General features: G+C 40.2%; 1 protein-coding gene across 6 annotated transcripts in view; it reads right to left on the minus strand.

Moving 5' to 3' along the window:
- runx2b (RUNX family transcription factor 2b) overlaps nucleotides 1-25696 on the minus strand; it is a 56557-nt gene that overhangs the window by 22092 nt on the left and 8769 nt on the right. For 3 of the 6 annotated variants that reach the window (XM_084736890.1, XM_084736886.1, XM_084736887.1), the window contains exons 3-5: nucleotides 7971-8233; nucleotides 6274-6430; nucleotides 2204-2308 (exon numbers count right to left, since the gene is read on the minus strand). In XM_084736890.1, coding sequence (XP_084593016.1) covers nucleotides 2204-2308; nucleotides 6274-6430; nucleotides 7971-8233 — 525 coding nt within the window. Of the gene's footprint in view, nucleotides 1-2203; nucleotides 2309-6273; nucleotides 6431-7970; nucleotides 8812-8853; nucleotides 9161-9276; nucleotides 9457-25696 lie in introns of those variants that run through there. The other 3 variants (XM_084736892.1, XM_084736889.1, XM_084736891.1) reach the window with 3 other exon arrangements.

The raw sequence follows: 25696 nt of genomic DNA on the forward strand, positions 1-25696 counted from the left end.
ACTGGTTTCTTTACCCCTCTGTGACAGTAACTAAATACCTTTGGGTTGTGGAAAAAACAAACACATATATGCATCAAAACAATGATCAACGTTTTTCACCACTTTCTGACATTTTATGAAGCAAACAACAAATCAATTAATCAAGAAAATGATTAACAGATTAATTGATAATAAAAAATAGTTGTTAGTTGCAGCCCTGTCACATACATATGTCCAGACTTCCACAAAGGGCTTTCTGGACACAAATCTAAGACTGCAACTTTGTTGAGACCAAACTGGGCTTTTTCTAAACAAATTCTGCTCCGACTCCCATCTGCTCGCCACCAAATAACAGGACTTGTTTGAAAGTCATCTGACGGGGGACAGCAGATGCACAGGAAATGCTTTTGATCAAACAAGAGGGCTCAAGAGCGAGAGGGGATGGAGGAGAAAAAGTGGGTGTGACTGTGAGTACATGTGCGTTTGACGACAAGCATGTGCCTTTGTTTCAGGCTGCGTGTTGATGAACGCTGAATGTTGAGTGTCTGGGGTGTTTTTTGGCACCACGGGCAGGTTTCCTACAAACAGAGACTGATGGTGGTACTAATCCTACTGTCTCCGGCTCCTCCGTGTCTCTGTGCGCCCTGGTGCCATATGTGACAGGGCAGGCGAGCGGGTGGGTTGTTTGTGATGTGATATTGTTCATTGAGACGCCATGAGATGAGAATATGTTTTTTTTATGAATAGGGAGGAGGGTTGGGGAAACAGCTGCATGCCAGACCAGTTGGCACTGATGGCTATAGTAAAGTTTTTTTCCCCTCCTCAGTTGTTTTTATATGGCCCATTAAAATGAGCTGATGCTAGCATTCTGCTACCCAGTGTACCCTCTCAGGAATATTCTGCCTCACTTTTTATTTCTCTTCTTTAACTCAAACTGTTGCACAGGAGGCTGAGCTGCTTTCTCAGAGGTCAAACTTAATTAAATGCCTGTTGATTGCTCATTAACACAATCACATCTTTTTCCAGTAAAACTTTTTTTGTTAATTAACTTGTTTTATTGGGCTGTCACCATTTTAGCAGGGCATTTTCTGCCATTGGACAGCTGCATAGTCAGTCACACCCACAGCATAGTTAAAGGGCCACACCACCAATTTTTACATTTTGTTTACTCATCACTCAGCCTGCTCATAGTTCACAACAATAGTACTGTATAGCAGTAAGAGCTTCTGTTGGAGGGAGCCTCAGCTTAGGCTTGAGAGTTATGAGTGCATATTACAAACTGGAGCAGTGGGTTTTGAATGAAATGGCAATTTAGAAGGCAAGAAGTGTCTCCTGAAAGATGCTATTTAGTTGCATTGTGGGAATTGTTACAGGGTTGGGAGAAAGCTTAGTCTGTTAGCTTGATCATGGTAATATTATCTTACAAACTGATCCATTTTACTCCTCATGCTTAATATGAAACAACATGTGTTGTAATATTTTAAGGCGTATATTTCTTCTGCTCTTTCAGGACAAATTAACAGCTACTGACAGTGACCAGCTACAGCAAACTCAAGGGGTCAAAACTGAAGCTTAAAATTCCTAAAAAGTTTAAAAATATACTTTGTGGAGATATTGTGTGCCAAGACAGGGCCACACACATATAATATATGGTATATTTATAGTTTCTATTTTATTTTTTGTTCACTGCTTAATGAACAGGAACAGCTAAATGTAGCAGTTTAATTCAAACACTACTTTATTTCTTTTATACGCAGTATAGAAATTATGCTGCTGAAATAAAACTGACTGACGTGATGTGCATCGTTTTCAGAAATACGACTCATGATATACAGTCTCTAGAGATGTATCATTCAACTTCCTCTGTAGGTCCAGTGTTTAAAAAAACAAGCAAAAATTGCAGTAAATGATAGCATCGCAATACTTGCAGAACCACATATTAGTGGATACTATGATGATACTGACAAGTGTCGTCATAGTATCAGATCAGGGGACAAGTGTTTTGTCTCAGCCCTACAATGTGTTTTGGAGCTTGAGGGAGCTTAGGTAGTAAAAGTCTGGATATTTTGGCCTCTGCTGCTTCAATTTTGCTCATTCTTTTTAAAACCTTCCTCTTGTGAATCCCACGTATTTTTAAGTACAATACTGCCAGTGTACCCCTTCAAATGCAAATTAAAGGATGTAGTATGTTGTTTGTACTGTATGTGCGTGCCTTTGTACTCACTCCTGGGCTCACGCGGTCCATCCACGGTGACCTTTATGGCTCGGTGGTAAGTAGCCACTTGTGGTGGGTTGGTGAATACTGTGATTGTCAGCGTGAAGCTCTTGCCTGTGGTGACATCAAACAACATCAAATGACACACCATCTGCGAAGACAATGACCTGCATTCATCGCTAAACCATCCCTAAGTCACAAGTGTGGTTGTGATCACATAATGGCCAATACAAACCGAAGAAAAATCGACTTTAAGAGGATTAACGGCAGACAACATTGGCTGTTTGAGAGGGTCTATTTAGGTTCTTTGGCAGAGCCTAAATGGAAGATTGACTGGAGGAGTCAGTATCTTGTTATCCAGACTTTCTTCCCTGTCTAACGCAGTGTGAGTGGGCGAGAGGCATTTTAATAGTCACTTCCTCTCCCGATAATCCCCAGCAGTTGCTGCCTTGGGGTTAAGTGTGTATGTGTGTATGTGTGTATGGTCGATGTGCATCCACGAGGAACACTATGAATCAGATTGCAACAGCCAAGTCAGCAGCAGCATTAACGTCTGAGGTATGCACATGCATCATGTAACCATGGCTACACACAGGAAACAAGAAGAGGGGGGCAGGTTGCTGCAACGACTCATCAGAGCAGCTGTCCATTCAGTCGCAACCATCTACCCATGCGTGTCCTCCCCTCTTCTGCTGCTCCACACTCTAGCTCATTGTAAACATGCCTCACAAGGAAGTGATGAGATGTTTCAGAGAGATAGCAGATCACAGGTGCAACAGGTGTTGCACATACCTGATCTGAAGTGTATGTGGGTGAAGCAGAGCGAGTGATCTTTGATAAAGTGGGACACCTAAGGCACCGCCTCCCTGCTTCCCTACCATCATTGCTGCGTCATCTATTACACTCTTAGAAAAAAGGGTTATAAAAAGCTTATTTCAGAAGGATTTCACCAAGAACCATTTGCTTCTGAAGAACCTTTAAAAAAAAAAAAAAAAAAAAAAAAAAAAAACATTCATCAGTGTTTTTTTGTAGGACTAAGGGTTCCATTAAGAATCATTTTCATCCAAGGAACTCTTTGTGAAAGAGAGTTTTTAAGAATTGTTGAAAGCTTCTGTGTCAAAAGATGTTTTTTTTTTATTATTTAAACAATGGTAATTGTAACATTGTTTCATCTTTAAATTATGGATGACCACAATATTCAATCTATGGGATTGGATCATTTTTTGCCTCATCTGTAGAATATTATATGGTTTTTCACAGAAACCTTATAAAATATGTCTTTAAATCCCCCTTACTAGGTTATCTGTAGAACACCCACCAAACCACTGCTTGTTTTTGTACTGGTTCTCTTCAAGATCCTTTAAAACTTGGTTGTATCCACTGAACCAGCCCATTTTTCCACCAGCTTTGAGAGGAACCAGTGCAATCAAGGATGTCAACAGTAGAAGGTTTTGCACAACAACTTGGAGAATACTGCATGCCCATGTTGGTTCTCAAGAAAAACCTGCTACTTCAGCAGGGAATAAAAAAAGATGGAAATGCTCAGAATGATTCAAAATTTGGTGTTTTTGGGTCAGTTCCATGCAATGGAAAAGACCCAAAAGAGGTTACCTGGAACTCAAGGTTGCTGACAAGAGCCCACTGACATGCCTTCGCCACCAACATGGAACTTCCAGGTCAAGCACCTAATTTTGAATCGTTCGTTTCCACCACAAATAAATTGGTTTGGAACCTGAAAAATTGGTTCCCAACTGGAACCCAAAAATAACAGGCCCGAAGTGGGTCTCTCATTTTTGTTGTGCATTGTACAACACCCTTTGTTGACAATATCCTTGATCATAATTGTTACAGTTAAAACTGGTGGAAATGCAGGTTTATTCACTAGCTAGCAGGGGCCTTGGAAGGGTTCCAACTGGAACTTCCAGGTACCGAAAAGGGTTCTACTATGAGGACAAGCTGAAGAACCCTATATAGTTATAAATACCACTTTTATTTCTAAGAGTGTAACTGTGCTCTAACTCAGGCATACTATTGAGGCAATCCCGAGCACTACTATACAATTAACTCTAATGATGTTATCAGAAGTATCTGATTACTCTCTGAATCACCTGTCCTGTCCATCCCTGCTGTCATCGTACATCAGTCCTGTAAGTATCAGTCCTCGTCCATCTCTGCTGGCTCTTCCCGCCTCTCTATGCATGACTTTTAAAGCTATCTAACATCCTATCAGTTCACTCTGCTTGTACTTATCTCTGTCATTGCCCGGTATTCATTTCAGACACCTCGTAGTCTGATCTCCCCTGGCTCCTATGTCACTTCCTGTGACTAGATTCTGTGTCACAGTGAAGAGACGCACGCAAGGTTTCTGTGGCAACAGGTCCAGCCATCATGCCTCCTCTGCTTCTCTATACTTTGTCACCTCTCATCCCTTCTGGATGCCTCTGCTTCTGCCCTTTTCTGACAGCTACAACAGAGAGGGAAACTGACAAGAAAGTCACTGGTGGAGCTGCTGACAGTTCTTATCGCCATCAAACTTATCACAGACGACCACTTTCTGTGTGAAAGTGCAGAAAATAAAAGTTTCTTTCAGTGAGGGTGACAGAGAATGAGAACATATCCTCGATGCCAAATCTCAAATCATAAAAACGATGATTTATTAACAATGATGCAAAGTGTCACTTTGGCGATGCTAAATATTCAGGGAATGCCATTTGACCCAATAGCAGTGCGTGTCTGTCTCACTGCCTGACAGCCTGAGGACAAGTGCAGGGTGATCAACAGCACCACCCAACATGCTAATAAGCCCGAGCTGAGCGGGGTCATGTCAGGTGAACATTAAAGGCATTGTTTGGATTATTTGTTGTGGGGTTGTATGAGGAACTTACTGATAGTCAGTGTATTACCTACAGTAGAAGCTTATTAACACGCCCCCGGTTTGAAGAAGCAGAGAGGAGTACCAGCAAGAAGCTAAGTAATGTACTGCTGTGGACAGGGTCAGCAACAAAAGGCATTTTAACAACTTAAGGTCCACCTGAAATAATCAATATCAGTGTACTTGTAAAATATATTTAGAATATTTACACTGCTGTACTTTGCCATCTGACAGCTTTTTCTTATGGGAAGCTGCCATTATATATGCCAAATAATATTATTACCAAACTCCATGGGAGAATTCAGTAATTTTAGCTCTCTGAACACAGGAGTTGCTGATCTACAGCTGCCTCGATTGTGTGACTTTGCTGAATACAAACTGTTCTTTTCAAAGAATAACAGAATAACATAAACAAAGTAACACATTGAGGCAGCAACTTCAGTATTCTGTGAGGTAAAATTACTGCTTTCTCCTATGGAATTTGGTGAGTTTAGAGAGACTGATATCTATCTTGTATAATGGTGGTTGCCTATCAGAAAAGGCTGTCTGACAGCAAAGTAAAGCAGTGAAAATATTGTAAATATTGCGTACACTTAAACTGACACATATACATTTTTATAGGTGGACTTTTTTTTAAGTTGCTGAAATCTCTTTTGGTACTGAACATGTCCCCAGTAGCATAATGCCCTAGCTTCTGTGCTGGTACTATTATCTGTTTCTCCAAACTGGGGATGTGTCGACTGCTATCTGCTGTAGGTAATACACTATATTGTTAAGTACCTTATACAACCCAACTTCAAATCATCTGAACTATCCTTTTAAAGGAAAAAAATTCTTGTTTTTTGACATCAGCTCAACACTCTCTTATGCAGGTCATGCTGGACTGACATTCATTGTCTCTTTGTCCAAAGCTTTGTTTCTTAGACTAAGGAAAACATCTCAAGTAGGAGAGAGAGAGAGAGATTTTCTGTCCCACCTGGCTTCAAAGATAAAAAAATAAATTAAGGACCCTTAAAAGAGTGGACGCAACATGATTCACCCCTCAGACTTCAGGAGACGAGTGGTGAGAATTGGGCCCAGAGCTAGAGATCATTATGTGGTCGCCACGAAGGGAATGTGACCACTAATCCACACCACTGAACCTAATAGCTCCCACTGAGTTGTGGTAGTGAACAGTGAATGGATTACAGAGTGTTTCAGGCCTCACCTCTGCCACTGCGGCCCACGAAGCGAAGGTCGTTGAAACGCGCTACTTGGTTCTTCATCACACCTGAGGCATTCCGCAATTCAGCGGAGTAGTTCTCATCGTTGCCTGCCATTACCGTGACAACGGTCCCATCCGGTATGTCTCCCAGGGCAACCACCTATCAGGGGTACAGAGGTCAAAGGGCAGAAATTCATAAACTACTTGGGACAAAGTTTTAAGGAAATACATTGATTCTATCTGTGACTCAAAATTAGTAAAATATTAAATCCATCTACAGTATGCTATGACATATTCTCTTCCTCTGTTCATGGTTAAAGAAAATTAGAAAAATAATTATAGCACAACATTTTACTGATGAATTCCTTCAGTTTAAAAGCCAAGAACTGAGTGAGATCAAAACAAAAAAGAATTCATCTAGTTAATATGACAGACTGGTTTTACAGCTATACCATCCTCATATGTATCATGTTGATAAATGGATTTAATTTCACTTCACTTCTCAAATGCGGTCTTTACAAACAAAAGCTCTGAGGCCTCGTGTTATCACTCAGATTCCTGGATGCAGATAAAAGAGCATGAGTAGGCCGACAGAGCAGCAATAATTACAGAGCCGTAGTAATAGGAACAGTTAAATAACACATATATTTTAAAATGTGTCAGATTTGATTTTGGAGCCAGTACTGCAGCTACAAATTTCCACTTTGGTGTTGTCTTTGATCCATCCTTTAAATAATATCTGTCAAGTAATTAAAAGGGCCTTTCCTGTGAATCATCATGGGAGCAAAAAAAATTGTCAAGGCTTCAAAAACGCCTGAAGAGGCCTTAAATGTATAAACAATTAGTCTTTGTTGCATGTTAAATAAAGCTTTATGTCTCAACATGTTCAGACTAATTATAATAATTTATTTACTAGTGGTTATCATAAGCCACAATGTGGTTATAACATATTTAATGTATTATTATTAACATATTTTATGTTGTAATGTAAATATTTATTTTATTTTTTTAACAAATGAAAATTAGGGGTTAATAGAGAAAACTGCAATTAATCACCATGGAAACAAAGCTTTGATTGTAAAATTATTTGGTGGGTTGGAGAGGTATCCAAGCCATGATGAGCGATGAGCCTTACTTCTAAAAATTTACAACATTATAGCATTCAATTGATAATAAATAAAATGAAGTTTTTCTTTGATTACAAAATGTGAAAAGAAAACAATATGAACACGCAATTCCTTTCTTGTACATACATATGTCCAGACACAAAGCTTCAACATTTTCTGGCCCTTTAAACATCAATTTTCCTATATCCCTTTTCATTTTGAAATTAATTTTCTGAGTTTACTTTATTAAGTGACATTAAAAACTTACAGATCCCATTCAAGCATTCACATTTAATAGACGGGAAATTTAATGACAACATAAAACGACACATTCTTTAGAAACTGTGATAATTTAAGGTGATTAAAAAAAAAGTAAAATGGGACTAAGGGAAGAGAATAAATGCAACAAATGAACTTTAGTTGTAGAGATATTGTTTTGTGCTAATTGTTGTATTGTTTTCAAAGAAAAAAGCATGCAGTCACTCTTTCCTAAAATATATTTTGTCTCAATTTAGTGGTTACAGTAAACACTGAATGACTTTGCGGTTTTCCCCTCGTTTTAATCTCGAAGCACCTCGCTGAGCCGGGACTCACCTTGAAGGCGACAGGCAGCGTCTTGTTACACCGCCAGTGGGAGGGCAGGACCGAGCACAGAAAGTTGGGGCTGTCGGTCCGCACCAGCTCGGCCGGGTGGTCGGCGATTATCTCGGCCATGCTGCGGTTCTCGTGGGGACGCAGTCTTGGCACCGCGGCCGCTGCGTCAGGCTGCCCGGCCGGGGAGCTCACATCGTTCATCTTCCCTGGGACCGGCTGGAGGCTGTTGGACGGCGGACTGAACCTCCGACTGGCACTGGGATCTACGGGAATTCGCATCACAACAGCGTGGATTATCAAAAAGGGCAGCAAAGGCTCTTCAGCTCCTCTCTTTCTGCCTTTCTTCCTTTCTCTCTCACACACTCAGGGAGAAAGTGTGCGCTGTTGCGTCTGCCAATGGAAAATGGGACTTTCTGTGAGCGCACACCGCGTTTCAAAACCCTCTCCACTACAAACTTTTAGTGGGCGCCTTCAAACGACATAAAAACATACTTCTCCGACAAGAAAAACAAGCCTTGAAAACTTGATGATGTTTTAAATGACAAGCTCTTTTTTTCTTTCAAACTTCTCGGAGGCAGAAGCGTCCACGCGCCATAACGCAGGCGTAGCTGCTAGTATGTGGATATAAATAACATCAAATAAATGTCCGAGCGCGTAATAGGCTATACGATTACAAAAAAGCAGCTCTAAAATAAAACAGTCGACCCAGATGCTGAAAAAAGTTTTTGTCGGTCTTCCTTTGGTGAGAAGTCAAAGAAGCGCTGCTCCAGGTGCGTCATTGAAGCCTTTGTGCCAAAGTGAAAGGCGCTCAGAAAGCCCGCAGGCTATGTACACACACAAAAAGTGTTCAAAGTCAAAGGAATAAGCTTCGACAATACTTAACAGAACTATTTATCACGCCGCGACGCTTGAAAATTGTAAACATTTTTCCTAAAAGTGTTTCAGCCGTGCTGCAGGTTTTGTGTACAGGGTTAAAAAGGTTGACGTGAAAAAAAACGATCGCCGGTGAGATGAAGGAGGCGGAAAATAGAATCCCGTTTTTGTAGCCGTAAATGTGGTTAGTGTTTGGAGGCCGGGGTTTCCCGTGCTCAGGCTTTTTGTGGTTTATATAGCTCGGGCGCCCAGCAATTATTGCGCTGATGCGACTCCAACACGTGGTGTCTGGAGTCAGATCCATTCCCTCTGCCAGAATCTATCACGCCTATAGACGAGCGGACAGGTCTGTACCTTCATCACACACACACGTGTGAGCGTTTCACGCATTTTCTCTCCGAGTTTCACACACGCACTGCTGTACAGTACATACCGACATGTTACCACCGCTCCCCCGGACCATCAGCGCGCTCCTAACCCCGGGGACACTCATTTCCAGTCAGTACAACACGCGTCAGTCCGTCCGTCAGTCAGTCCGTGTTGTGTTACCACCATGTCCTGACAATATGCGGCTCTGAGGAGCTTACAGAGAGCCGAGACCGGCTGAGAAGAAGTGAGTTACAATCCATAAGGTAGGAGTGAGTGAGTCACCGGAGAGCGGTGAGTCAGGTAGAGGCGCAGGAGTAGAGTTTCACTCGGTCGCAGGGGAGAGCTGTTGTGCAGGTGTACAGGTATTCTACTTTAATTTATGTTCATCCACACATGGAGCCGATTCTTGTAAAAAGGCACTTTTGAGAAGTAGAGTTATGTAAAATCAACTCAACATTCTGCTGTGCCTCATACAGCTGGTAAAATGATCATATAACTACAGTTTCACTACATGTAATCTAAAATATTAGCCTTTGGGTTATTATGATAATGCGTAATTACGCACAAGTGACTATTCATATGCATATCTCAAAGTGACAGTGGTGCAGTGTAATTAAGTCCATGCAACCCTCTTTTCTTGTTTTATTTTTCGCGTTTTCCAGTCCCTCTGGTCTGTGGATGGTAAGAGAGCTACAACTTCTCTTTCCTTCTCTACTTTTATTCTGTTAATCAACACCAAAACAACAACAGTACAGAACACCCAAACTCACTCTTTCGTTGTTCACAGCAACACTCTACTTTGTTACACTCATACATGTCCCCCCAAACAATAACAGGTAGGAACCTATTAACTCAGTCAAGGGGACACAAAGAAGCATCTTAAATACACGAAACAATATGTAAATAAATAACAGTTAAAGTGCTGTAAATGATAATGAAATAATGATGTATCTACGAGTAGACTTCATTCTGCAAATCCACAACAATGCTATGGAAATATTCCTACTGAAATATATATAATGTAAAATAAACTGCACAGCTTAATAAAAAACATAAAACTAGCACAATAACTTAAGTAATACAAATAACCCAAAATGTTATGTGTACAGTAACTATGATTCCATACATTTACTCGAGTATTGCACTTAAGTATTTTCATGTTCAGCTACTTCACACTTCAACTTCAATACATCTCAGAGGGTAATATTTTATTTTTACACCTCTACATTTACTATTGAACATTAATTGACTATGAGAACTTTATTATCTTCAAACCGAAGCACATGAGTATTTCCATATTACACTATACTATATAATTCTACTTCACTACATTTCAGGGAGGAATATTGTATTTTTTTACTCCTCTACATTTATTTGGCAGCTTAACTTTGCAGATAGAGATTTTATATATAAAACATATGACACTTATAAAATATTATTAATTCATTTAATAGCTAAATGTTATTTACACATTAATTCATCACTACTATAATACCATAATATATAGTAGTATAAGACTCACATGGACAATTTTTCTGCATTATGTATAATAGTATTTTAAACTTTAAGTACATTTTAATACTTCTGTACTTAATATACTATATTTTCAATGCACTGTTGTCACAATGTGGTTCTGCTACTTACACTTAAAGAATCTGGTTACTTCTTACACTGCAAAATGAACTATGCAAAAATATTTAGCTTGCAAATCCTGTACAGCTGCAACGTTTAGTCACTTCATTGATTAGTTGTCAGCTATTAAATAAATCACCAACAATTCTGAGTTTTAAGAGAAAATGGCAAAATTCTCTGATTTCATCTTCTCAGATGTGAATATTTTCTGATTTCTTTAGTCCTCAATGCCAATAACCTGAATATCTATATTTGAAGATGTCACCTTGGGCTTTGGGAACCAGTGATCAACATTTTTCACAATTTTCTGACATTTTATGGACAAAACAACTGATTGATTAATTGAGAAAATGATCAGCCGATTATTCAGCAATGAAAATTATAATTAGTTGCAAGCCTAAAATTGTGTATTTTCCATAGAAAGAAAAAACAAACAAACAAACATCAGACATTTTGATGAAATATTATTTTAAAAATCTATAATTTAATCTTTAGAGCCCCACATAATTACAACCTCCCACTATGGGCAAAAAAACCCAATCAAACAAAAAAACCCCCAAAACACTTCAACTAAAAAACAAAAATAATTTTATGTTTTTGTTTTAGTGCTGATATGTCTCATAGTTTAGTGTGGATGCTGCTCCGAAGGCAGTTATAACGTGTCGGCCTGTTTCGCCTGCCCCTCCTGTGTCTACTGTAGAGGGCATCATCTACCCTCTGTGAGACTCCGTATCTCAGCCAGCTCTCATCAGCCCACCCCACCCTCTTCCCTGATTACCCATCAGTCTCCCAATGAGTCTTTTTGAGTGCCACATCACACAGCAGCATGTGTATTACTACACTCTGTTCCTTTTCCGTCGCTCCCAAACAGGCTTTTATTGCAGAGAGCCTTTAAGACAAAGGCCTTTGATACTCTGGAGCCTGTTTCAAAATAAAACGGGCTACTGGGAGGCACAGCTGTCAGGTTATTTGGGTCCTGTCGTGGCTTTTGCAGCTTGTTTTTATGCTGTGAAGTTGTATATAGTCCTATACATTTTACTATATGATTTCAGTGTTGAGAGAAAAAAAGAAGCATTAAAGCCTGAGTACTTAAAGTATCTGAAATAACTTGAGTTCTTATGTTTCATAAGTATGTACGTGGGTGTGCATACACATACATACATGTCTGTTAGCATGTGTGTGTAAGGATGTGGGAGGTATATATATATTATATATATATATGTGTGTATGTATGTATGTATAAAGTCTGAAAGCACTGACACGCATCTGGCACCTCGTCTTGTGGACGGGGAGGAGGAGAAAAAAAAGAGTGATTGAGTTACACTTCCCCTCCATGTGCCCCAAACACCAGAAATATGGTTCACATTGTCCAACATTCTCAAAGATCAACTAACAATTCATGGATGGATAAATGTGAATAGTAGTAATTAAATCTGTAATAGTGATAAACATGGCCTTGCAGGAACCGTGGAGCCAGTTATTCCAACAGAGTTAAGTTTCAGCTCCGATAATATCGCTTTTTCACCACTGAATACATTTAGGGTAATGTGGAAAACATCCTTAATGTTGTAGGGGAATTTAATTTAGGAAATGTTAGGGGATGAAATAATAACAACCCTTGAGTCAATTTCATGCCATCAGTTTAATCAGGATAATTATTTTTAATGCATATGTGTTTGAAGTGGAATTTAATTTTGGAACTATTTTTTGTAAGACAGATCAATGAGAACATTATATAAATTTCTGATCCCAATTTTATCCAGACAATCAACATTTTTAGGCCAACTAATCAGTCTTCAATTTGGATTTTCTACAGTCTGTTATTGTCCCATCACAGGCAGGAAGAACCTGATCCCAAGCCCCAAACGCCCCCCCCTCCACCCTGGTGTAGTCGTGACTTAAACCCTGACAAGCACGGCTCATCAAAGAGTGTTTGTCCCATCTGACTCCGCTTTGCCTCTCCGCTGTACGTCCAGCATCTGTCTTCCAGTTCCCTGCAGGATACAGCCCGCATTCATAGAGTTAAGGTCTGCTGGCCTGTCTTTCTGTCAGTCAGAGGTAGGGCGACCTCTGAGTTTAAATCCCGTCGTTTGAAGTCCCGGAGATGTGAGGGAGACACCAGAGAAGGCGTTAATGTGCCAGAATACGCTGTTCAATCAGAAAAATACCACTTCCCCGCCTCAGTGTCCTGGATTAAACCCAGCCAAAAAATCAACTTTTGATTAAATGTGAATGCTGGAACTTTTCTGGATATGTGACCGATCCTGCTCAGTATTAACAGACTTAATATTATGTAGTAATGAATCGAGCATAAAGCTGTTCGTTCAGTGCGGCTGCTGCTCGCCTGGTGCACAGCTGGATCGTCTCTCTCAGCTCTGGTATTATTCATCTACTGTGTTACACTGGCTCGGAGTCATTGCACAGTAGGAGAAGTCACTAACAGTGAAGAACCACAGTATACCACATTCAGCAGGATGTGCGTTTTATGATTTATGGTAATATTGTATTTCTACCGCTCAGTTTCAATTATTTGTTTTCAATAAAAATCAAACTCAGCTGACACTCTCTGACTAATTTTCCTGTCGAGATATCAAGGCTATAATAAAAGTTTCTGTTCTCATTCCCACTTGGAATGACAAAGACTGTGTGAACCACTAATATGTGCACACACACGCTGTCTATAATGTTGACAGCAAACCAACCATGTAGAATCTCTCTCTTCCCTTGTCTTTTTAGAACTGCAGTGCGTCTGTCAACTTCTTTACATCTTTCTTGCTGTTTCACACAAACAAACAAACACACACTTAAAGGCCCTTGCATCCTCGCTATGAAAGCCTCCTCTGTCTTTAAATAGTAAAAATGCATACATGATATCAAAGTTAAGAGTCTCTTTAAACCTTCACAAAAATCGGAGTGAAAATAAGTATTCCTATTAGAAAACCCACAGGATTATTTGCGTAGGAAGCTAAGAAATGTATTTGTGAGGACAGGGTCAGCAGCAAAACTTATTTTAGCCACTTAATAAAAGGTCTAAAAGACCGAAAGACATCAACTCCACCGTGCTTCAGAAACTGGCTGTGTGAACTTGTTTCGCTTATTCACTTGGAAAAACTGCGATTTAATCTTCCAAAATGTGAACATAAATCTGAGGAAGCTTGGGGTCCATTTTTGCAATATCTGGACTTAATGAGTGCGTCTGAATGAGGACTGCATCTGGATGTACATGTTAACTGGGTGCTTTCACTTTATCTGTTTTGGTTTTCTTGTGTCTGCATATTGTCATTTGTGATGGGTTGTGCCTAATAATCATACATGGAGAATATGTATTGATATGTACTTTTGTGTTATTAACTCTTGACTATGATGAACTTTGCTGTCAAGATCCTCCTCACGTGTGTGTGTGTGTGCACGTGTCTGTTTTGGTTCGGTTTTAGGCAGGAATTTTTGTTGTGGTTAGTATGTTCTTACTGAAATTCATCATCGTTACTAAAAAAATAAAAGGTCCACAAAATCAATGTCAGTTTAATTTTACGCTATATGTAGAATATTTTCACCACTTTGCCATCAGACAGCCTTGTCCAATAAGGAACTGTGAAGCCTCTGAACCCCAGTTTATAAGTGGGGTAAGAAAATATCACTATACTTGAGTATCACAATATTATGTTTTGTGATATTTTATTGATTCTCAAAAACACTGTATTGTGATATTGTGTTACATGTAAAGATTCATGGTAGTGGTCCATGTTGTGTTTAAACTCCTGACCTATCTTTACTATTCTGATTGCATAAAAAGTCAACTTTTTTTTAACTCAGATTTTATTCATATAGAGGTGTGTTCTTTATACTATGACAGATGTCTTAAAAGTAGGTTAAAATGATTGCAAAATACTGAATCATAACCCCCATATGGGGATGCCTATTGTATTGCCAGATTCTTGCTAATACACAGCCCTAAAATCTAGGCTCTCCTCAAAACCATCAAGACTCCTTTGACAAAAACAATACTTTTACCTTGCAGAACACAGGAGTTACTGAACGATCGGTGAATTTGTTTGTGTTATTTTGTGACTTTGATGTTTTAACATAGTTCTGTTCTGAACTAACGTAACTTACTACCGATTGAGGCAGTGGAAGATCAGTAACTCCTGTGTCAAAGGAGTCTTGGTGGAATTGTAGAGAAAACAGACGGTGGCTTCAAAAACCCGTTGGAAAAGGCTATAAAGTAAAAGTGAAGTGGTGAAAATATTCTAAATATAGCGTACACGTAAAATGACATACAATTACTGTTTTGTCAAAGAAGTCCGGAGTGATACAACGGCTTCAGTTCCCTGTTGTTGAGTTGGCTCAGACTAAAAGAGGTTTTGTTGCATCCGTCTGAGTGGGACAAATGGCGTTGTAGATTTTTTTGATGACGGTTTGTTGAATTAACTGCACAGTTTTTGTAATAAATGTTCGAGCATAAGCATGCCAATTCAAACCCATATTTCAAATTTGGATTCACAATAATTAGTAATACTTTCTAGATGCTTACTAACATGTACACAAGACCCTTAATTACATAGTTGGAGGGCTATTGTGGATTTGGGTTTCTATTGGCTTTAACACCTCATTAGGAAAGATGACAGGACAAACAGAGCTGATACTGAAAAATACATCACCAGTCCACAGTTTAAGCAGGACGCTTGAATCTATGGGTTCATGGCTTTTATATCTGACAATAACTATATATTTGACTCGTTCATAAAGAAAAATAATAACAGCACAAGAGTACAACACTTTATCCTTCTCCTTTTCACAAGAGCATACTCTCATCATTCAAGAGGAAAAGTACAGCCACTTAAGACTCAAGATTACGGCTACATTTCACAGTGCTGCATTTTTCAAGACACTTAATTATAGCTTTCTAGAAGAGGGCTGTGACGAGGCCCAGGCTTTTTCAGCTCTAACGGGATATTTCCATGTTTGGCAGGCCACCAACCATCCGGCACTGCCAGCTAACCAATCAGCGAGCCCACCAGGCTGGGCAGCAAAGCAGCCAAAGATCCAGTCTACCAGCCAATCAACTGAACCAACCAGGAGAACAGACAAAAAAAGTAGCCTTCCGGTCACTTAGTTGAACCTGGGTTGGTAGCCAGCCAACCAGGCAGTCGATTAGTGAACCAGGAGGATGACGACGGGCAGAAACTTTACTCCTTGTGACCTCACCAACACAACCTCATCGACTCACATCCACGCACTGATCCCACAGATCACAGCTAAGCCTTTAATGACTGTTTGTCACCGAGCCCGTGACATCACCGTGAACTGTTAGGACGGGGACGGCACGTTCTGCGGTGTGTCTGTGTGCAAGAGTGCAAGTTTTGCATTAGACTTTGAGGTGGCTAGAAGGGCCATGCCTATAGAGTTTAATGTATTAATTTCTCAGCAAGAAAGTGAGATGCAGAAGAGGTTTGTCTGATATTTCACTCTGTTCTGGAAATGGCAGAGAGCAGCATGGAAAGAGATGGAGACATGTAGGGGGCGGCTGCTCACTGCTTGTGGCAGGAGGGTAGAGAAGGAGAGAGGGAGTAAGGGAGGGAGGGAGGGGGGGTATAAAGACAATTTCCTCTCTGCTCTTATTGCTCTGACTGTCTGCCGCCTACCGCCTTCATGGAGGTCCCTAATTGAGATCACTTGTACTTAAAAATAGGAACAAAAAAGGAACTTCTGTGGGCTGGGAGATGGAGAGGAGAAAATAAAGCAGTAATATGTGACGAAGGCTGCCATTAAAGAGTCCCAATGACAGATCTGAGCGACTGGGGCACACAGAGCCGAGAACTCTTTCTCTGTCTGCCAGCGAACCTTCAGATGTTGACGTGTCACACACCACCTGCTGTCACTAGAACTAGAACCGTGCATGTGTAAGAGAGTATTTGTAGGTTTTCTCTGTGTGTATGTGTGCGTGTGTGGGTGGGTGTGTGGCCCTTTGATGGGGTAGAGTGACAGTGCCCGGGGCTGAGGCCAAAAACATGGCAATTCAGTTTTTCCACTTTTGTATGTGAGTGCGTGTGTCTATGTTACAGTTTGTCTTTACATAAGTGCAACCAGAGATGGGTGCGAAAACATCAAAAGGTATTTTTACAAATCGTTGCTCATTAAATGTATCTAAAAAAAAAATACATGTATTTTGGAATCTGAAAATACAAAAATACAATAATATACAAACTGATGTCACATATTGGGTGGCCTCAGTATTGGTCCTTAACCTTAACCTCCCTACACCGAAAACATGCGCTCTGCTCATTTCCGACATCATAGATTTTAGGATATCTTGGACGTGGGAGACTGTGAATTTAAGGATACTTGCTAGGTGTCTTTTTCAGCTAGTCATCAACAGAAAAAACAGCAAGCAGCTCATACTGCAAGGCAGTGACCTCTAGTGGTTGTAACAATTGTGACAGTAGCAATATAACAAGTGAGAAAGTCCACATAGGGAGGGATGGGTCAAACACAGGACTTTCACCCAGGAGAATGGTGTTTGTGTCTCATGTGAAAACAACAGTCAACATTGACTTATTTAAAATTTTAAGTTACTTTAAGCTACAACAAAGATCTTTCAAATTTTGTTGATTTTAGTGGGGCCTGTGAACAAAAGCTGCCATGCTTCTGGAGCGTTCCTGTAGCTCAATTCTTAGTGTCCACCCCATGTACTGAAGCTTTCAATCCTCTACAGCGGCCTCTGGTTCAAGTCTCACCTGTAGCCAATTTGCTGCGTATCATCCTCTCTCAGCCCCCTTTCCTGTCATATCTTTAGCTGTCCCTATCAAATAAAGGCAAAATGCCCCAAAAATAATATAAAAAACTGTAGTAACCAGAAAATTGAAATAAAAATCTCCTGTTTCTTTTTAACCTAATCTTGCTGAGAAAATGTAAACACAGGCTCGTTTCATCTGATTTCAAGGAGAATCTGACCTGGTGGCAGCCATTAAAAGCAACAAAACAGAAACAGCCAATTTTCTTGCAGATGTTTTGTTAACTTGCACAACTCATATAGATGCATCAGTATTAAACAGAGATGACTTTATACCCAGTTAAAAACTCCTTGTAGTAGCTTTAAGTTATGTTTCATATGCAATATCATTTACGAAAATCATGATCTTTTCCTTAAACTAACCGAGTATTTTTGTTGCATAAACCTAACCAAACTGATCATTTCAAAACGATAACTACCTTTGACTTTCATCATGTACTTAAGGTCTGGTATGTCTGTCGCTGGTACTCTCCAATTGTGATATATGCTGTAAGTATGAGGTATGAGGACGTGTTGGTTTCTAGCTAGTAACTATATTTGCAAGCTCCAGAGCACATGATGTGTTTGCTAATTGCTCTTTTCTTCTATTGTATTTTAGTGTCGTTCACTAAGCAACTTCTGATCTTATTTTGATTATAAGCTACAAATCATGAGGAACACAAATGAAATACAGTAGTTACCAATGACATTGCTGGACCCGACAGAACATGCCAAAGACTATGATTAGGCTAATTGCTGGACAGTTTTCTTCCATACAGTTTAAGCCTGGGGATGTAAATGTGAGAATATGACATATTTAATAATTATTTTAAATATTTTAACACACAAATACAAGCTCCTTAAGTGTTTTGTCACAAATTACATCTTATACAAATCATCAAATACTCATAAATAATTATGCATTTTAAATACATTTAATCAAAATACTGTCCATGTCAAATATCTTTACAGTCATCAGGCATGTTTATCTGCTCTACTCAGTGTCTTTAGCTATGCTGTTATTAGTCCTTCACTTTAATTCATCCTTTCCACCAATCAAACCCTCCTTCGAGCTGCCTTTCCCAGACTCAGTCCCAGAGTGTCCCTAAGGCGTGCTGGTTTTCCTTTCAAACCATCTATCACTCAATCAGGTCTGATCATGCTATTAATCAAACAATGAGCCCCCCTCCTCAGAGACCAGTTTGAAGGATTGGCTTGGAGGAAACGCAGCGTATCCAGGAGTGGTACCGGACCACGGCTGGGAACAGGAACCCCGTAAAGAGCGTTTTTCTTGGACCAAGACCTTCTGTAGGTGCTAAAGACAATACAGACGCTCGGGCTAGGCCAACATTCCACTTTACACTTTTCCCTTCCTCTGTGTATTTCACTGGTCTACTTCCCCTCTGCAAACTAGCCGGCTAGTATCAAAATATTTATAGTACATCTGCAAGACATGCTGTTCTCATGTATCCAGGACCGTTTAGCCCTGTGTTCATTATGCGAGGTAAAACTAATACCAGATTTATAGGGGGAGATTTCTCTCTGTTCTGCCTGTCCGTGTAGTCAGATTGAGGATGATTTATGTGAGGTAAGGAGGCACAGGCCAGATAGATAGAGTGACTACACGGCGAGAGGCAAACAGGCAGCGGCCCAGACTAGCACTCACAGGGGGGCTATCGGCTATCACTCGCCCATTTCCACCGCTCCTGTTTCGAGCCTAGAGGAAGGTAAGACAGGACAGGCAGGCAGTGGCAGGAGACAGGGGAGGGAAAGGAAGGAGACAGGAGGTAAGGACGTATGTATGTATATGCACAGAGGCAGGGTGGAGGAATGTCCAGGTGCACTGGGTCCAAATTGATGTAAAGGAAGGCCAGATGGAGGGGGGAAAAAGTCTGTTATGGATGCTCAATTGCACACAGACATAAACACAGACGCTGTCAACCCATGCCTTGAAATGTACCATATACATTTTTTTTGTCTTGGGGCATCTGAATGTATTAAATATATATATGTATATCTGCTTTGCTTGGCCATCTTCACAGACTGGGTATCATGAACGTTACTGACAGTGAGTGAGCCCACATCGGAAATCTTACCATGAAGCCCTGGCATTGCTTTGCTGCTTCATTTCTGGGGGGTAATCAAAGTCAAACTGTCAGTCAGTCCAGCTCTTAGAAAACAGCCAATCAGATATAAACAGGAAATGAAAACATAGTACTGGGCAGGAACCACATGCAGCCACAGCACTGGGCGTGCATCGAGCAACAGCAACTCAACTTCCGAGGGTTTGGATCTTGCTCTCCTTTTCTGTTTCCTGATCTCTTCCTGATCACAGTCCAGCTCGGAGCCGCTCCAAAACACTGAGTCTGAACTCTGCAACCTGGAGCTCCACGCACTAGATCGAAATCCAAGCCATTTAGATGTCAAAATGGCCCCTGGAAGCCTCAGACTGTGAACATGAGAGAGGCCTTACATGTAGCATCTTGTGCTGAATGAGTTAACGATTGAAGTTGACAGTGTCACCGCTGATGCAGCACACTCAGAGATGGGCCTTTGCCGAAAACCTTACCCTGTAATTACACTGAGCCTATTAGGCTACTGGTCAGAAATGACTCACAACAAGGTGGGGGTGTAGAGGGGGAGAAAACGAAGGGTGGATGGAGTTCACTTTCATAGCTTCCAGCCGAAGATGTCCTCAGACAAAATCAATTCCAGTCATCTTTAGAAAAGAGGGTTCAATGAAAGAAAACATCATGAAAGTCGGGGGAAAACATGATTTCACAGAATATAAATGACTATTGTCTGATTATGTGACCCATGACCCTGTATTTTCCGCACACACTCAGTACTTGACGGTTATTCCAGGACAGGGCCTTTTCATGTCGTGTCTGCTCTGCCCCTAGCTGAGACTCAGATGACGCCAGCTTTATAGCGCCTAAATCGAGTCTCGAGCAGAGAGACTCTTCGACTGCTGTGTCCCACGGGGAACATCAATTACATTGTGAAATGCTGTCCTTCAAACACAATCTATTCTGTGGTGTTGCATTATAGCAAAGCTGAGAATTTGAACGTCACACACAAAAAAATCCCTCTCTGGCAGCAGGCTTGTTGGGATGTGGTCTCGGGCTGACAATTAAATTGTCTGCTCGGAATATGCTGTCACCCTGGAAGGAGAGATTTACGACGAATAATTTTGCGAGAACTGATCATCTTAAATGTTTTAACTGGGTTTTATGGCGTCATAGATCACTCTGATATGTTCTTGCATTCTCCAGGGACTGAAAACTGTCCCCAGTAGTTGCAGAACTCATTTACAGGCAATTAAAGAAGCTCTACACAATCCAACCTCCTCTAACTGCACTATTATTGAAAAAAGTCTTCCACCAAACTAGTGCAACTTTCCTGCAAAAGGGGCAGGTATTTGACACTTTACAAACCACCAAGCATCATCACATGCATGTAGCTCCCTGAAGCATCTGTCAGGCTAAGCAAAGGAGCTTCTACTAGGGATGCAACTGAATCTGAATCTGTTAATCGGGAAACACAAATAATATGACAGAAACAGATATTTCTTCTATCCGAGGTTGTTCATTATTCTGAAAAAGTCAGCTCCATGATTACTTCTGCATGGATCACTGATTTAAAGCACCAAAATTGTTCTCTTCAACTAAAGGATATTTTATTTACTTGTATATCACTACAGTAGAGTTTTTATTTCCAATGCAAAGCTGACTCTTTTGATTAATGATATTTTTTCAGTTCATGATTTTTCATTATTCCCCAGAAAAAGCAGAGGTGGTGGTGGGCTTCAGACAGTTCATAAAACTTTAGCTGCAGTTTAACTGAAAACTAGAGAAAGCGATAGATGAAGAATACAGTGAGAGGATGTGAAAATATATCTCAAATTGAATTATATTAAATCACTTAGATGCTTTGTTAGCACAGCAATTGCATTGATACTGACCACTGATGAATAAACCACTTCTGAATACAGATAGAGATAGAAATAATGATGTCTCAGTGCACCTCTAGCTCTTACCAGAAAAGAAAAAGTCATAATACAGGTATAAAGGGTTAAAAGCAGTAAACATTAAACCCGTGTTTACATTGCAACAGATTCTTTTTCATCAGTAATTGCCTCACACTGTGAGCCTGATGATTGGGTAATATTTATGATAGCCCCTCAGGGCCTGCTTCCCTCTCAGTCTCTCTTATGTCTATAAAATCTCCTACCCTGGGCTCAACCGTAGCGCAGACAAGGTCCCATTAGAACCTGATTGTATATGTGCTTTTAAAGTGTGCCTCTATAGTGCCTTTAATGTGCACAGGCCATGTGCTTATGTGCGCATATGTATGTGATGTGGGTGTGTATATACAGTATGTGTGTGTGTGCATGTGTGTGTGTGTGTGTGTGCGTGTGTGCGTGTGTGTGTAGCAGTAAAGGGGCTGGCTCGGAGACTTTGGTTAACCGGACTATAATTTGGAGGCCCAGAGAAGACTCCCAGCAGCCTCTCACTGTTTGTTTACCAGAGAGACCAACTCTACTGTTCTGCTGCATCTGCAGGGTCCTGCAGGAAAAGGGTGTGTATATCTGTCTGTCTGTGTGCATGTGTGTGTGTGTGGGGGGTTTCAATCATGTGTGTAATGTAGTATTCATGTGAAAGTGACATTTTATAGAACAGGCAAAAGTAAAATTATCTGGGGTAAAACTGTCTTGACCATTTGGACTCCTTAAATTAACATATTTTCTTATGTACTTCTTTTTTAAAAACCCGATAAAGTGACCTCTAGCTTGCTCTTTCAATCCAGAATCCATGATGAAGTGCCCACTAGGGTGCCATTACAGTGGAGAAAACGATGTAGCGCCATATAGACTGCCCAAATACTAGGAAAATTGCCCCAAAATGGTTAGGTATTTCATGGTGTTTTTATTGCAGAAGTGTAGTAGTTGTCATAATTTAAGTTACATTATAAAACAGTTTGAATCTAAACCACATATTGGAACTGTTTCACCATAAATGCATCATGATTTTTGCTACAGCTGGTGCCCTTTTTATTTTTTTCGCCCCTGCCCCTCAGTCAGCCTGAGCCCACCACTGGAACAAGAGCTTCCAATTAAACTAAAGAATTCTGACATCCCTCATTCTCCTATTTCTCCTCATATTCCTTTAAGCTACAGTAAATCAAGGCTACAATACATATACACCGCCCTTTCTTTCCTGAACTGGTAGCTTTGTCATAAATAAGAAAACAAAAAGAGCCCAACTTCACAAAAAACACCCTCACATTAAAAAGTGTTTGTCAGCAAAAAATGACTGCTATTTTTGTTTGTGCCGAGAGTAATTCTCCCGAGACTGAACTGCTCGCTTTCTGTCCCAATTGGGCTTTTTTTTTTTCAACCAATCCTCCTCCCAAGCAGGAATAAAAAGAAAACAATGCAATTCAAAAGACCGGAGCTCTCAGCCTGTCATTTAGCTGTAACTTTGAATTGTCTTTGCTCTGCGTGAGCTGTTTTCTTTCTCACACACACACACAGACAGAATTGTTGCAGCATCCTAAAATTCCATCACGAGAGAGGAAGAAAGACAGAGGAGGAGAGGAACTTTCAAAATATCACTCTAATAAAATATTCCTGCTCCTCTGGGATCCTCCTTTGCTCATTCAGCATCAGGAGAAGTGAAGTGGAAAAGGCCCGTTATTGGTCTCCGTCCAAAGACGAGAAAGAGAGAAAAGAGAGAGAGACCTATTTCCTTTGGGGAAAGACAGAAAATAGAATGAACAGCGCAACAGTTGACGGAAAAACTTTTAACTGCGACAACAAAATGAACTACAGACGACTGTAAGAGGGCAGCTGTCTGGGTGAGTGACAGGATTCAGCTCCAGACTGAAGGCGTGCTCCAGTGAAGATCAGACAGTGTGTACGTATAGAGGCTTTGATCAGACAGCGCTGCTTGTCGGAGGAGCAGTATGATTGGATTGAATATGTGTAAACTGGAACAGCTCAGGAATCAACATAAAACACACCAGCTACAAGTTCTCAAACGATGCCAGCCTCAGTCAGTCACAGGAAGGAGCCTTGAAAAAACCTGAAGTGTAACGTAGGGGATTCTGCAGTTTTGTAACACCGCTGTACAAGCAGAAATTGTTAGAAAGTTTTCTCTTTTTTTTTTTCACAAGACTTCTGAATATTTGCAGCAAAGTTGTCAGACAGAAAACCTAACAGGTACTTAACCACTGTAACCAAATTCAAATTCAAAGTGGCTTTAACCCCTATTGATCATTTGTAGTCAGTATATTAACATTTAATAAAGCATTTATAACATGCTATAAGGTAGTTTAAACAACACAAGGTCATTTTTATGTGTTTTTGAAGCATTCATAGCAGTTTGAAAATGCCGTAGATCACAACTGTTCATCTAAAACGTATCTTTACATGAAAGTATTTGTTGATTATATTTATTCATTTTCTTCACTGGATTTGTCAGTTTAGCACTAATTCTTATTATCGGTATTAATTAAGTAATTATTTATTTACGCCTGGATTCCATGGGGAGCTTGAACCTAGTCTAGTTCTACTTCTCTATGACATCTGAGCAAACTGGAACCACTGAAGAAGGCCATGGCATGCAGGTGAAAGCCCAGGAAAAATCTACAAAGTGAACTTGAATCTTTTGTCAAACTATTATTTCTGAGGTCAAGAATGAACCTTCAAGCTCCGCGGGTCTTCATTATTAAACTTTTTAAACTCTCATGTAAATGATGAGGCGTTAATAAATGCTTCACAACACGCTGGAATTATATATCATTAAATATAATTAATGCTGTGTTGTCATCATTCACTGGGTTATACCAGTTCCAGATGCTTCACAGGGGTTATAATTGTTCATAAACACATTAACAGGCACTTGAAATTACATGTGCTCCTATACCATTTTTCACTTCCCACCTAATTGAACTTTGTGTAGCAGCTGATACCAAGTACCAATCCGATACCAGTGCTCTAAAAAAAAGAAAAAGAAAAAAAAGACGAAAAAAGAAAAAAAACATTACTATTGTTACTATTTTACAGCTGTATATAACCGTATGGGTTTGACATGATTGCGATCATTGATGTATGGTCTGGCTCAGGGTAAACCCTCTGTAAAACATAAAGAAATACATACAGAGAATGACTGCCATAGTACATGACTAGGACTTAACAATTAATCGCAATTTTATCGAAATCAAAATATGGATAACTGCAATTTTCAAATCACAGGAGGGGCAATATTTGTTAAAGGTAAAATGTTTTTTAAATTAAATATTGTCCTGCTGGCGTATGCATCATAACCCATAGACTTAAGACAACATCTTTTTCACAGATGCCTACAAAAAAAATCATACATTAATCATTTTAACGTTTTTCAATAAAAATGATAATAATGATGTAATTGTTGTTGCATAATTGATGTTTTTTTCCCCCAAATTGTTCAGATGTAAACATGACTTCACCATCCTGGAAAAAGAATGGCATGTTGGGATGTAGCAAGGTCCCGTTGGGTACTGGTGCATAGACGTGTACTCGCTGCTTCCGATACCAGCATTTAGACAGTATCGGAGGTCAATACAGGTTCCAATCCTAAAATTTGCTTACAACTACAATATAGTGTGTTATAAACTGTAAGTGTTTTTATTGCCCTTCTAAATGCTAAACAGCGGGGTTAAAGTGATGTTTCCACACCTCTTCAATTTTTTAGTTCTGAATTCCAGTTATCTGCATGTTTCCCATTCTTTCTTTCTTTCTTTCTTTCTTTCTTTCTTCCTGTCTCTTTCTTACTCCTTTTCTCTCTGGAGGCCACTTTACAAATGAGAGCTACCATTTCTAGCTTCCTTCTCCTCCCCAGAGACTTGTCAATATCAGCTACACACACTGTTCAAAGTTCAAAGACAAGCATCCCACTACACACACCTACGCACACTCTCCTGGCCCCTTTTGTGTCTCTGGGGCATATTTAATTTCAGTGTCCGTGCACACGTTTGAATATGTCTCCATGCACGTGTGCATGTGTGTGTGTGCCACAGGTGGTACGGTGCTGGTGACTCT

Source organism: Lutjanus erythropterus, chromosome 15 (genome assembly GCF_056507025.1).
Source record: "Lutjanus erythropterus isolate fLutEry1 chromosome 15, fLutEry1.hap2, whole genome shotgun sequence".
Lineage (NCBI taxonomy): Eukaryota > Metazoa > Chordata > Actinopteri > Lutjaniformes > Lutjanidae > Lutjanus > Lutjanus erythropterus.